The sequence below is a fragment of the Spermophilus citellus genome (assembly GCF_964194105.1).
Source record: "Spermophilus citellus genome assembly, chromosome: 10".
NCBI classification, from domain to species: Eukaryota; Metazoa; Chordata; class Mammalia; order Rodentia; family Sciuridae; genus Spermophilus; species Spermophilus citellus.
Window position 1 is genome coordinate 111,350,012 of NC_138197.1, and position 12,597 is coordinate 111,362,608.

The 12,597-nt window shown below is 42.4% G+C and overlaps 1 protein-coding gene across 2 annotated transcripts in view; it reads left to right on the forward strand.

Annotated features, from left to right (window-relative positions):
- The window catches only part of PLXNC1 (plexin C1), a 145,224-nt gene that overhangs the window by 125,546 nt on the left and 7,081 nt on the right, over positions 1-12,597 (forward strand). For both annotated transcript variants that reach the window (XM_081311525.1, XM_081311524.1), the window contains exons 24-27: positions 7,406-7,460; positions 9,856-9,887; positions 9,984-10,091; positions 11,285-11,448. In XM_081311525.1, coding sequence (XP_081167651.1) covers positions 7,406-7,460; positions 9,856-9,887; positions 9,984-10,091; positions 11,285-11,448 — 359 coding nt within the window. The remainder of the gene's footprint in view (positions 1-7,405; positions 7,461-9,855; positions 9,888-9,983; positions 10,092-11,284; positions 11,449-12,597) is intronic.

A 12,597-nucleotide genomic window follows, 5' to 3' on the forward strand; every position in this document is an offset into this window, starting at 1 on the left:
GCCATTCAAAAGATATTTAAAGCTCCTAGGAATGTCCCAAAGTGTCTCTTAGGGAAGGCTAGAGGTCCTTTCGGTCGGGTGTCATCTGTGATCCTAAAATGAAAGGATGAGCCACTTCTGCAGGTCTCTCGAAGCATGAATGCCTTGAGGTGCTTGTTTACATGGAGAGCACAGGCCACACTGCTGCCATGCTGGGCATGGTTCTAAAGGCTTTTACCAACAGCAACTCCTCTCATCCTCTTTTGTGCCCAGTGAGATGAATACTGCCATTATTCCCACTCAGAAGCCCAGAGAAGTGAAGAAACTTGGCCAAGGTCACACAGCTCCTCTCACTGATGCCCCAGGGCTGAATGCAGATGAAAAATGAATCACTGTAGAAACTGTGGCTTTCCTCGGGGCCAGAGGAATAAACTTACCCAGAGCCAAGCCTCCTGTTCCCAACCTCTAAGCAGCCTGGCTAGACAGCTGGGCCTGATGAATGACATAGATACCCTGGTAGTTAATATCCTCTGACATTAAACTCAAAGGGCAACTTCTCTTAAGATCTTATGATGAATCTCGTGGCTGTGGGTTATAAAATGCTTCCTTGTTTCTGATCCCACGTTAACATCTCTTGTGACTAGCTGTCCTTGAAGATGGCAGTCACCTTCATCCGAGGGAGGCCAGCAGTACCAACCCCACCAACATACCCAGAACACTTCAGTTCCCAATTTCACACACACTTGGAGGCCCAACTCCCTGAGGAAGGAAGAACCGAGGGTTCTCTCTCACAGACCCCGAAGGGAGTTTGCTCCTGGGCCCAGGGTTAATTTCAAGTCAACAATGGAGAAGCAGGAGCTCTCTGGGTCTTTCCTCTAGTTTCAAGAATCCCTTGGAGCTCTGTTCTCTCTGTGTGAGTGGATGTGTCTGTGGAGAATCTTCCAACAACCCCTTTCAAATGTGCTGAAGGACTGTGCAAGGTCCCTCTGGCCCCAAGAAAAATAAACACTCCCTTTTCATCTGCCTCCAGCCTTGGAGCATCAGTGAGGGGGACAGTATTGACGGGGAGAGAGTAATGTTGGCGGGTGGCCGCTGTGACAATGCTCGTGGAATGGAATTCTGTTTTCAGATAATACCATTTTGACAGAAAGGTGGCTTCAGTAATGAAAGAGACCAGTAAGGGCTCCCACAAGGTAATTTATATTGATTTTTGTGTCTTTAGCATTTTTTTCTTCCAATAGGAAAAATTATCATAATATTCAGATCATATTCATCATTTTCCATAAAATCCACAGCTATAATTCCATTATTTCTCTTAGGCTGAACCATATGAAATTGCCAATAGCTGAGTGCCTTGGTCCATAGAAATGACAGTTTTATAAGGTTAAATATAAGTGCAACCTTATATTTCTAGAAAATCTGTTTTTATGGGATAATCTCCAAATTAGGCCCTACAGATAATACTTGACATCAAGAAATCTCATTGGGTGGGGATGTGGCTCAAGTGGTAGCGCGCTCGCCTGGCATGCACGGGGCGCTGGGTTCGATCCTCAGCACCACATAAAAGAAAATAAAGATGTTGTGTCCGCCGAAAACTGAAAAATAAATATTAAAAAATTCTCTCTCTCTCTCTCAAAAAAAAAAAAAGTGTGGGTCCTCAACTTCTAACTCTGCTTCTCTGAAACCTCATCTTTCACAAACAATTAAAAAAAAAAGAAATCTCATACTCGTGCACATTTTAGGAGTGACTTTAAATTATTTACAGGATCCTTTTCTTCCCTGTGTGGTCCCAACTTCTAATTCCAACGAGGGGTATCTACAGTCATGTCTGCTGTGTCCTGCCTCAGGCTGGCATCATCAGAGGGTAGCCTTGTAGTCACTGTGAATCCTGGAAGACTGTGAAACTGGGAAGAATTTAACTTGAAATTACCGAGGGCACCCATTCTGCTCTGGGTGGGAGAAGCAATCCTGCTGCAGATCCATCAAGGGACATCAATCTTTCCCTGATTTAATTTGGTTTTCATCCTCTAAAAGTAGGAGCCTAGAGAATGCTCCCTGCCTCACAGGAGGATGGGACGATTAAATGAGTCACCCTTAAGGAAGCATGTGGAGCTCCTAGGACCAAACAAACAGCATCACAATTTTAACCCTTCCGATTCTGAAGCACTTTTCAAAAAGGCACTTCTGTCCTTAACTCGGCAACAGCTGACTTGTGCAAAATAGGAAGCGGAAACCTTTCGCCCCCCACAAACATCTGTAAATGATTTTTCTGTTCTTATAATAGAGTTAAAGCGTCACATCGGGTGGAAACGTTCCAGCCCCAGAGCAGCTGTGAAGGAAATTCGCTCTCTCTCACACACACACACACACACACAACTCATCCACTAATAAAATGCTTTTACACTGGCTCTTGGAAGATAATTTCAGAGTAAAATTTCCTTGGTACAAGCTGTGTCTACACTATCTTAATGCCTGAGCACAGTGCCAGCAGCAAGACGTTGCCAGCTCTTGAAAGGACATTTGAACTTCTGGCAACGCTGCTGATGGGAGGCCCGTCCCTGGTGTTTGTGATTATAGAGCGAGGGGGCTCGCTTTTGGCAAAACAAAGCGTCTGACAGTAGCCGAGTATTGGCTCAACACTCAACAGGATCCGTTCAGGATTCATTCTTTGACAATTACCCAGAATGAATCACCGGCTTCCTTTTATAAAAAGATATTTATTGGCTTAGAAACAGAGCATAGCCAGCTCCTCGTGGGGAGGAATTTTGTAACTATGTTCAAACAGCCCCATAAGCACCGTGTGTGAGGATGTCTGAGGGGGGCCTGCACACGGCATTGACCTGAATTGCATCAAATATGGAGGAGAACTGAAAAATCAGCCAGGAGACAAGGAACGGCTCAAGGGAAAAGAGAGGATGTTTGGTAATAATAGCAGAGTCAGAAAGCTCACCAAGACTTCAGATTCCCCACTGGTGACACTTTGAAGAGTCTGCTCACCCAGCCAGCCCTCCTCCCTCGAGATGTCTCGAACGCCAGCAGTTGGAGACCTCTAGCATCACTCAGGGACTGGCTGGACACAGCTGGCTGGACAGCTGTGTTGGGCCCCCTAAAGAGCTGGCTCTTTCTCTGCTCCTCTCTCCATGGGTGTGACCTGAAGATTAGGTTTAATCCTTAGAAGCTTGTGAGGGAGGCTTTTTGATAACCAATGTGCAGCAGGCTAGAAGAGAAATGACCAGCTTCTTGTTTTTCTTTTCCCCCCAAACTGGGGAAGGCCAGGCATTAGAGTTTAGAACAGCCTTGGAGCTTCAGTGGAAGGACACATCGCTTGGCTGATAATGTTCAGAAAGGACATAAGCCTCCCTGCCATGATCCCAGAACCAAGGTGGGGAGCTGTATTCCCTGACCCACCTCCTCTTCACCCACTTCATCTTAAACTATTGGGGACCAGCCCCTCCCTCAAAACAACTTAAATAAGGAGCCAAGTTTGCCCTTAGGATCTTAGCATCCGCCTCTCCTTCCCTGAAGGTCACTTCTATACCTGGCTGTTTCCCAGGACCCATCAGGGCACTAGAGGGCCACTGGCCCTGGGCTTTATGGTCCCAGAAGGTTTCAGGTGAGGAGGTTTGACTTCATCTCCAAAACAGGCTTTACCTAGGCACAGCATGAGCATGATAGTAAGGTCAAAGTATTTATCAATGTATACATTTAAAGTCTGTGGCAATTTCTTAACAGGTCTACTAAGTTATAATTTATATACCTTAAAGCCCACCTGTTCATAGTGTAGAATCCGGTGGCTCTAGATAAATTTACAGAATTGTGCAAAGTGACACCATCTACTTTTAGAACATTGTCATCAGCCGGAGAGGAAGCCCTGTTTTCATTAGCATTTGCTCTTTTTTTTTTTTTTAAACATAACTATTTAATGTGAAAAAGACACTGGAAGGCAACCCAATAACTATTATTTAATAACATAAAGGGATGTTAGCCATTTTTTTCTCTATTTCCTTGAAGTTTAAGTAATGATATCATATTATATAGCTGTGAGAATTGTTTTCTTTTTGTACTGGGGATTGAATCCTGGGGTGCTTTACCACTGTGCTACATCCCAGCCCTTTTTATTTTTTGTTTTGAAACAAGTTCTCACCTAGGACCTTGCTAAGTTGCTGAGACTGGTCTCAAACATGTGATCCTCCTGTCTCAGCCTCCCAAGCTGCTGAGATTATAGGCATGTGCCATCATGCCCAACAGCTATAAGAACTTTTTAACAGTAGTGTTTATTAGTAAAGGGCTTTAGTTTAGAGGTAATTCAATAATTTTTCTTTTTAAAGAGAGAACAAACATTCTTAGAACCCATTCTTGGAGCCCATGTGACAGGAACATGTTTTAAATGAAATAGTTTTTATAATAAAGTCCTTTAGATTATTTCAGAAATAAATTCTTGTGTTAGATATAAATTTTTTTAAAGAGAGAGTGAGAGAGAGAGTGAGAGAGAGAGAATTTTTTAATATTTATTTTTCAGTTTTCGGCGGACACAACATCTTTGTTTGTATGTGATGCTGAGGATCGAACCCAGGCCGCACACATGCCAGGCGAGCAAGCTACTGCTTGAGCCACATCCCCAGTCCAGATATAAAATTTTTACATCAAAGATGGTTCTATTAAAGTAAATATGGTATAGTTCGAATTCTTCTGGTCTCATTTAAGTATAGTCATTTTTTTTAATTAACTAATTTTTTATTTATGTATGACAGCAGAATGCATTACAATTCTTATTACAATATAGAGCACAGGGGCTGAGATTGTGGCTCAGAGGTAGAGCGCTTGCCTATCATGCGTGAGGCACTGGGTTCAATCCTCAGCACTACATAAAATAAAATAAAGATACTGTGTCTACCTATAACTTTAAAAAAAAGTATAGAGCACAATTTTTCATTTCTCTGGTTGTATACAAAGTATATTCACACTAATTCATGTCTTCATACATGTACTTTGGATAATAATGATCATCACATTCCACCATCATTAATAACCCCACACCCCCTCCCTTCCCCTCCAACCCCTCTGCCCTATCTAGAGTTCGTCTATTCCTCCGATGCTCCTTCTCCCTATCCCACTATGAATCAGCCTCCTTATATCAAAGAAAACATTTGCATTTGGTTATTTGAAATTGGCTAACTTTACTTAGCATTATCTTCTCTAACTCCATCCATTTTCCTGCAAATGCCATGATTTTATTCTCTTTTTATTCAATTGTATATATATGCCACATTTCTTTTTTATCCATTCATCTACTGAAGGGCATCTAGGTTGGTTCCACAGTGTAGCTATTGTGAATTGTGCTGCTATAAACATTGATGTGTCTGTGTCCCTGTATTACGCTGTTTTTAAGTCGTTTAGGTATAGACTGGGGAGAGGGATAGCTGGGTCAAATGGTGGTTCCATTCCCAATTTCCCAAAAAATCTCCATACTGCTTTCCATATTGGCTGCCAGTTTGCAGTACCACCAGCAGTGAATGAGTGTGCCTTTTTCCTTACATCCTTGCCAACACTTATTGTTGTCTTCATAATAGCTGCCGTTCTGATATTTCCTCCCCTCCCTGCTTTAGGCAGTGAGTAGTCTACTTGCTGTGGGTGTAAATTGCCTATTCTGAGCATTCATGTATATGAGATCATACAACATGTGGTCCTTTGAGACTTGGCTTCTTTCACTTCGCGTGTTTTGAAGTTTGGCCACATCACAGCATGTATGCTTTATTGTTTGGCAATTTTTTGTAGCATATTTGTGCAATGAACACAGGAATAAAAAAGGATGGACTACTGGCAGACACAACAATGTGGCTTAACATCACAGACCTTACGTTTACCCTCAGAAGCCCAATGCTAGTGTCCATTTTGTATGATTCCCCTTCTATGAAGCACAGAATAGGCAGAACTCGTCAATGTGATGGAAGTTGGAGAAATGACGACATCTGGATGAGGGTGGGTGGTTGTTGCCTGGGAAGAGGTAATGGATGCCTTTCTCAAGACTTTGAAATGCTCCTGCCAGGATATGGGTGGTGGTCACTCAGGTAGAGTTCTTAGATGAACATTCAATTAACTACATACCTAGCAGTCAATGATAAGCACTCTCCTGTGTTAGACTTGCCAAGTTTTTGTTAAAAAGTATGTGCAATTCTTATAACTTTTATCCTAAAAAAAAAAAACACTACTACCTACCAAAAAGATCTAGTCATTGGTTCTGCTGAATGAATTCTCACTAAATGAGTACATCCTGTAGTTAGCACCCAGATCAAGAAACAGAAACCCTCTCCTGTCCCTTCCTGATCACTAGCCCCACTTTCTTCTCCATGTATCTAATATCATAGTTTGACTGAGTTGCTTTTTAGCTTTATATAATGGAACTGTACAGTATGCTTTCTTTCCTGTCAGACTTATTTTGCTCAACATTATGGTTGTAAAATCTGCCCATGTGACATGTAGCAGTAGTTAGCTCCTTTTCATTGTTTTATAATCAAGAAAATACTCCAACTTATTCATCTTAATGTTGATGGGTATTCAGGTTATTTCCAATATGGGGCAGTTACAAATGGTTTACTATCAGAATATTTACTTAGTTTGTTGAATATAGACCTACGTGTGAAACTGCTGTGTCGTAGAGTAGACACCCAGCTTTATATGCCAGTTTTTGAGAACCTGTTTTGGTATTTCTTCATTTCTTAATATACTAGGTGTCTTAGTTCAGGCTGCTCTAGCAGAATACCATCCACTGGATAGCTTAAACAACAAACATTTATTTCTCACAATTCTGGTACCTTGAAGTCCACAGTCAGGATACAAGTGGGTCCAGAGTCTGGTGAAAGCCCTCTTCCTGGTTCACAGAGGACTCTCTTCCTCACTGTATCCTCACATAATAGAGCAGAGAGCAATCTCTGGTGTTTCTTCTTATAAGGGCACTACTTCCACTCCTAAGGGTCCACCCACATGACTTTATCACCTCCCCAAAGGCCCACCTCCTAATACCATCAGGTTAGGATTTAGAAGAATTTGGAAGAGACACAAATATTTCAACCCATAACAAGTAGGAGCCTCAAAAAACAAAACTGACCCAGGCCCCTGGACCTCTGAGAAGTTGGGGAGTGGCCATTTGTGCCACAGCGTCCTGGCCTCTATCTTTTGGGCACTTTCCTTACCTCACTATCTGTCTGTCACCTCCATAGGACCATGAGTTCCTTGAGGGCAGAGACAGTGCCTTGTCATTCTAGATAGCCCCAGCCCGAGCACAGTGCCCAGGACATAGCAGTTCTTGATAAATATTTGATTTAATAAGTGAGGGAATGTAAGAATCATCCAGCCATCTAATTCCTGAGTGAAGTTGAGAAATACATTAAATTTTGAAAACTCATATATTTTTTATCTTTGCTTTCAGATATCAAATGGATCCACTATAAAAGTCTTTAAGAAGATAGCAAATTTTACTTCAGGTAACCAATATAATATTGTTAACCTTTTGTTCTCACCCAGCTTTATAAAGTATTGGTTTCTGCCTCTCTCAGACATATTGTCACAAAGCTGAGATAGAGTTGTTGCTACATAATTCTCTGAAAGCTGAGAAAAGCCATTTCGATCCGTTTCTAGTCCTAAGAATAAGGGCCCTGAAAGAAGCAGGAAAGGAAACTGTAAACTGTGGTTGGCCCAGACGGCCTAGCATAAAGGAAGTTGCTGCCTCTTAATGGCTCTAAACTCAGGGTAGAATCTCAGCCCTTATAGGTCTTTTCCAACAGCACAGTAGGATGAGATATAGCAATAAGGTCCTCTTGGCAAACTGAGAGGAAAACTTGCAGATAACCCCCAGCCCAGCAAGAGCTGAACAAACAAGATAGTCCACTAGGAGAATCCAGTGTGATAGCACCTTGCAAACTTCTCAGGAAAGTCGAAACTCAAGAGGGAGCTTTTAGGGAAAAGTCAACAGGCCAATATCCAAAGTCCTCTTCTGACATCCTCAGAGCATAAAAATACTGTGGTAATGCCTTGAGAAAGTCCCTAGGTCTCCTGTTTTGGATTTGTCTCCAGAGCAGTTATACCCCAGCAAAGAAGGCCTGTCCTCAGCCCTCAGAGGGTTCTGGACCTCTCCCTAGCAGGCACCTTCTCACCCATACTGCTGGAAGGAGGGACTTCAGACTTTTAGTTTTCTGAAACTAGTAGTTTCCAGCAACCAGTCAGTGCTGCAGGGCTCCTGATGAATATTTGGTAGCTTTCAGGATACCCCTTGAGAGACTCCCACCCTCCACTACTTTATTAAGCTACAGTGGTGCTATTTGGAGAGTGGCTGTCACTGTGGCATAAAGAGGAGGGTGTCCTTATGTTGTGAAAAGGGGGAAAGCTGGGTTTTTTTAAGCCTCAAAGACTGGGTCTTCTGAAGAGCCTGTCATCTGGGGATTGAATAGTACAATCTTAGGTCTGGATCTCTTTCTGGGATTCCAGATAGTCAGTCTCTGCTTCCTCCCTATCCAATCCCACTGAAAGCCATCACTTTGATTACTATTCTGCTAAAACTCCAAGGCCCTGCCCCTCTGCCCTGTCAGAAGCCCCTCTGTCAAAGTCCCAGCTTTGGTGAACCCAGATATTAGCCTTTTCTGAGCCTACAGTGTACAGTTACAAAAAAAAAAAAAAAAAAAAAAACTCACTCAACAGCTGCTGGGGTCACTTACACACATGGTAGTCAGCTTGACCAGAGTCTCCACTCGGCCTACCACCACTGAGTTTCCCTAGAGCTCTGTCCCCAAAGTCAACCTTGCCTCAGAGCCCCGACCACACAGCATTCCCGACTGTTGGCAGATGATTTCATCCTGCACAGAGAAGACTGAAACCAGAACTCAACATCCAGCACCAAACCTGCCTACCTACTGCACCTGCCCACTGCTGCTCCTTCCTCCCCCTCCCAAGGCCAGTTTGATGGTCACAACTCTCCATCTTCTTCAGCCTTCTGAGCATTCCTGCACCACTGGGCTCTTCTCTAGTCAGTGAGCCAGTGGTTGCTTTTTAATTGACTGCTTTCCCTCGCCATCACTGCTTTTTTTCCCCATCAGCATTTCAGATGTCCTGGTCTCTCTCATCTTCAAGACAAAAAAAGAAAAAGAAAAAAAAAATCCAATGCCTTAATCCCCATCTTCCCTTCCCTTTATCTTTTCTGACCATAATTTTGATTTCCCTGGAGAATGTCTTTGCTCTATGCCACTCTTGCCTTGCCACCTCCTTGCCCTTCTTTAGTCCTAGGAGGGGCACACTCATTTCCATCCTGGGGTCTTGGCCACTTACTTGGCTAACTTTTGAGTTCAGCTTCAACATCCCTTCCTTAAAGAAAACTCCTAGACTTAGATGGGTGCCTTGTTAGTTACTTCCTTGGCTTATAGTTCTCTTATAATCCTTACCACCATTGTAATTAATTGTGCAATTAGTAGTTTCATGACTCTCATGGATTGTAATGTGCATTCCATTTAGGGCTGAAGGAAGTCCTCTCGCTCCTTGCCCTAAGCCTTGCAGCAACCCCTCTCTCCCCACAGAGGAGGTGCTGCAGGTATATTTGTTAAATGAAATATAACAAGGCTTGAGCCCCTCCTGCCCTGTCCTGGCAAATGGACACTCAGCCTGTATCCACATTTCCAGGGACAGGGAACCTGCTTTCTGCTCTAGTCCCCACTCATCCTGCATTTACACTGTTCTTAAGATCTTAAGGTGCAGCATGGGAAAGGCAACAAGGAAGAGCTCTTGGTTTCCAGCACAAGTGGGGCTTACCTTGAGAAGGCTAACTAGGCCTGGGGTGTTTATTTGTTTGTTTTTCTTAATGAATTATTTTCTCTCCCTCTCTCTGGCACTCAGATGTGGAGTACTCGGATGACCACTGCCATTTGGTGAGTTCAGGCTTTCTCTGCTCATTGCTGAATCACAGGCCTTCTGTGGCACAAATGGTCTCCTCAGGTAACACTTCTACTCCGTCTTCCCTCTAGATTTTACCAGATTCAGAAGCATTCCAAGATGTGCAAGGAAAGAGACATCGAGGGAAACACAAGTTCAAAGTAAAAGAAATGTATCTGACAAAGCTGCTGTCGACCAAGGTACACTTACTGTTCTGGGAGAGCTTTTACGGCTACCTTGGGGGTGTATGATGTGTTTGACTTAATTTCCACTGAAGTGTGAAAATGTTACAAATCCCTTGTGCCTTCTAGCAAAGCAAAATGAAAGTTTAAATTGTAAACACTTCCCATCTCCTTCTTCTTTTTATAAACTGCAAGGATAACAGCACTTTACAAATTTCTACTGTAAGTCTTCAATCAGGGATTTTAATATTGTTCCTAACCCACCATTTCACTATTGTTATTTTTTAGGTTGACAGCATAATTATTCCTTTTTGTTTACTTGTTATTAGAGATAAGCAATAAACTTCCTTCTTCGAATTGCAAATAAAATGAAGGAGGGAGGGTGTCAGTGGCTATAAACCTGGTAAAATCTTACCAGGTTTTTTCATTTTAAAATTAGAAATTCTGTTCACATATAAGTGTCACATGGGAAGCCACCAGAATACCAGATCAGGAGCAAATTTTACTTCATCAGGCTCTTAGTGATATTAACACAAGTCGGTGGTGATTTTTCTTTTTTCTCCCTGGATTGACTAGCAATATAAATGCTTCTATCTACACCTGGCCCTAGTGACTTGCTGGGCATGCTTGCTTCAGATTATGGATGGCAAGGAATCTGCTTAGAGTTTAGGAGATTTGTTTAGTGGGCAGAGGACAGCCTGAGCCTCTTGATTTTCTCAGCTTCCCCAGAGAGCTCAGCCTATTTGCTTTTCTATAATATACTCAAATGCTTTGGAAAGTACACAGTAAACCCTAGGATGAAAATACAGGCAGCAGAAAAAAATCTGGAAACAGAGCAAAATTGCTTGAGTTTTCCAGGCTAAACATAATTAATAAAAGCAAAGCCTCCGTGGCTTCTTGGTTTATGTATACAGCCCTACAGCTGACAGCCCTTCCACTCCTAGAGATTGCCACCATCTCCTCTCTGTTGACTAAACAATGTTGCTAAGAGCAAGAGGCTTACCAGCCAAATCTAAACCTGGGCAAAGACTCCTAGGACCTTTGTCCCAAACTGTGAGTGTTGGCCTCATTTGACAGTTTTACATTTTCCTTCTCAGCTTGTTTTTCTCTGGTTGGCACATCATTTTCCCTGAACCTAGACTTGGTTTTCTAATGTTTTCAAAACCACTACCATATTTTTTTAATTTCCCAAACCTCACGCTCTCTTTCAGGTGGCAATTCATTCTGTGCTTGAAAAACTTTTCAGAAGCATTTGGAGTTTACCCAACAGCAGAGCCCCATTTGCTATAAAATACTTTTTTGACTTCTTGGATGCCCAGGCTGAAAATAAAAAAATCACAGATCCTGATGTCGTACATATTTGGAAAACAAACAGGTGGGAATGTAGGTGATTATTGACATTTCCAAGAATCTAGGACAGAATATTAACTAAAAGGAGGGCAGAGATAGTTACAGAAGGATTCATTTATCTCTTATCAGAACCTTTGGGCTTGGTAAGCTATGGCATCAAAGTAGTTTCTTGCTTCTTTTTTGGGGGGATGAGGAATTGAACCGAGGGGCATTTACCTATGCAGCCACCCCCAGCCCTTTTTATTTTGAATCAGGGTCTAACTAAGTTGATTAGGATCTTGCCAAACTGCCGAGGCTGGCCTCAAACCTCCTGCCTCAACCTCCCAAGCCACGGAGATTATAGGCGTGTGCCACCACACCTGGCTGCTATTTTCTATTTTTAAACAATGCATGAAACTGTTTCTATGCCAGGAATCCTGTTCTTTAGGATAAAATAAAGTTATCTTTAATGCATGAAAGAGGCTGTTTAGAATGTTAGACCAGCAAAGGATGAAAAATTAATATGTTGTGGTTTTACCATACTGTTTTTCCATTAGAGGAAACTTTTACTGGTTCCTAAAATAATCAATTACTTTGCAAATTTCAGGCTATCAGTGTATAGAAATTCATGCTTTTATCAAATGCAGTACTCAGATAACATGAGAATTAGTTATTGATTGTAATGTGCATTCCATTTAGGGCTGAAGGAGGTCTTCTCGCTCCTTGCCCTAAGCCTGGCAGCAACCCATCTCTCCCCACAGAGGAGGTGCTGAAGGTGTATCTGTTAAATGAAATAACAAAGGTTCACATTGTTTTTTGTTATTGTTGTTGTTGTTTGTATTTTAACTGAAGAAAAGTTAGGGCATCCAGATATATTCTAGTGTCTTCTCAGAGAAGAAACACGGCTCATTACCTCTATTAGATATACTGTGTGCTAGAATTAAATAAGACTCAGAGTTAAGTGATAAAACTTCCCATACAAGCTCAAGCCCCTCTGAGCACTGTCAGCCGAGTCATTTTAAACAGTTGTAAAAGTCCCAAAGTTGTAGGTTCAGTCTTTTTTCATTAATCCAGGTCTGTTCCAGCTCTCCTCTGGCTCATTCCATTCCTGTGTTCTAGCTTCTAGCTCCCAGGTCTCATTCCTCCCACACCCAGCATAGGTTCTGCAGGTCACCATTGCTTGGTGAATATTGTG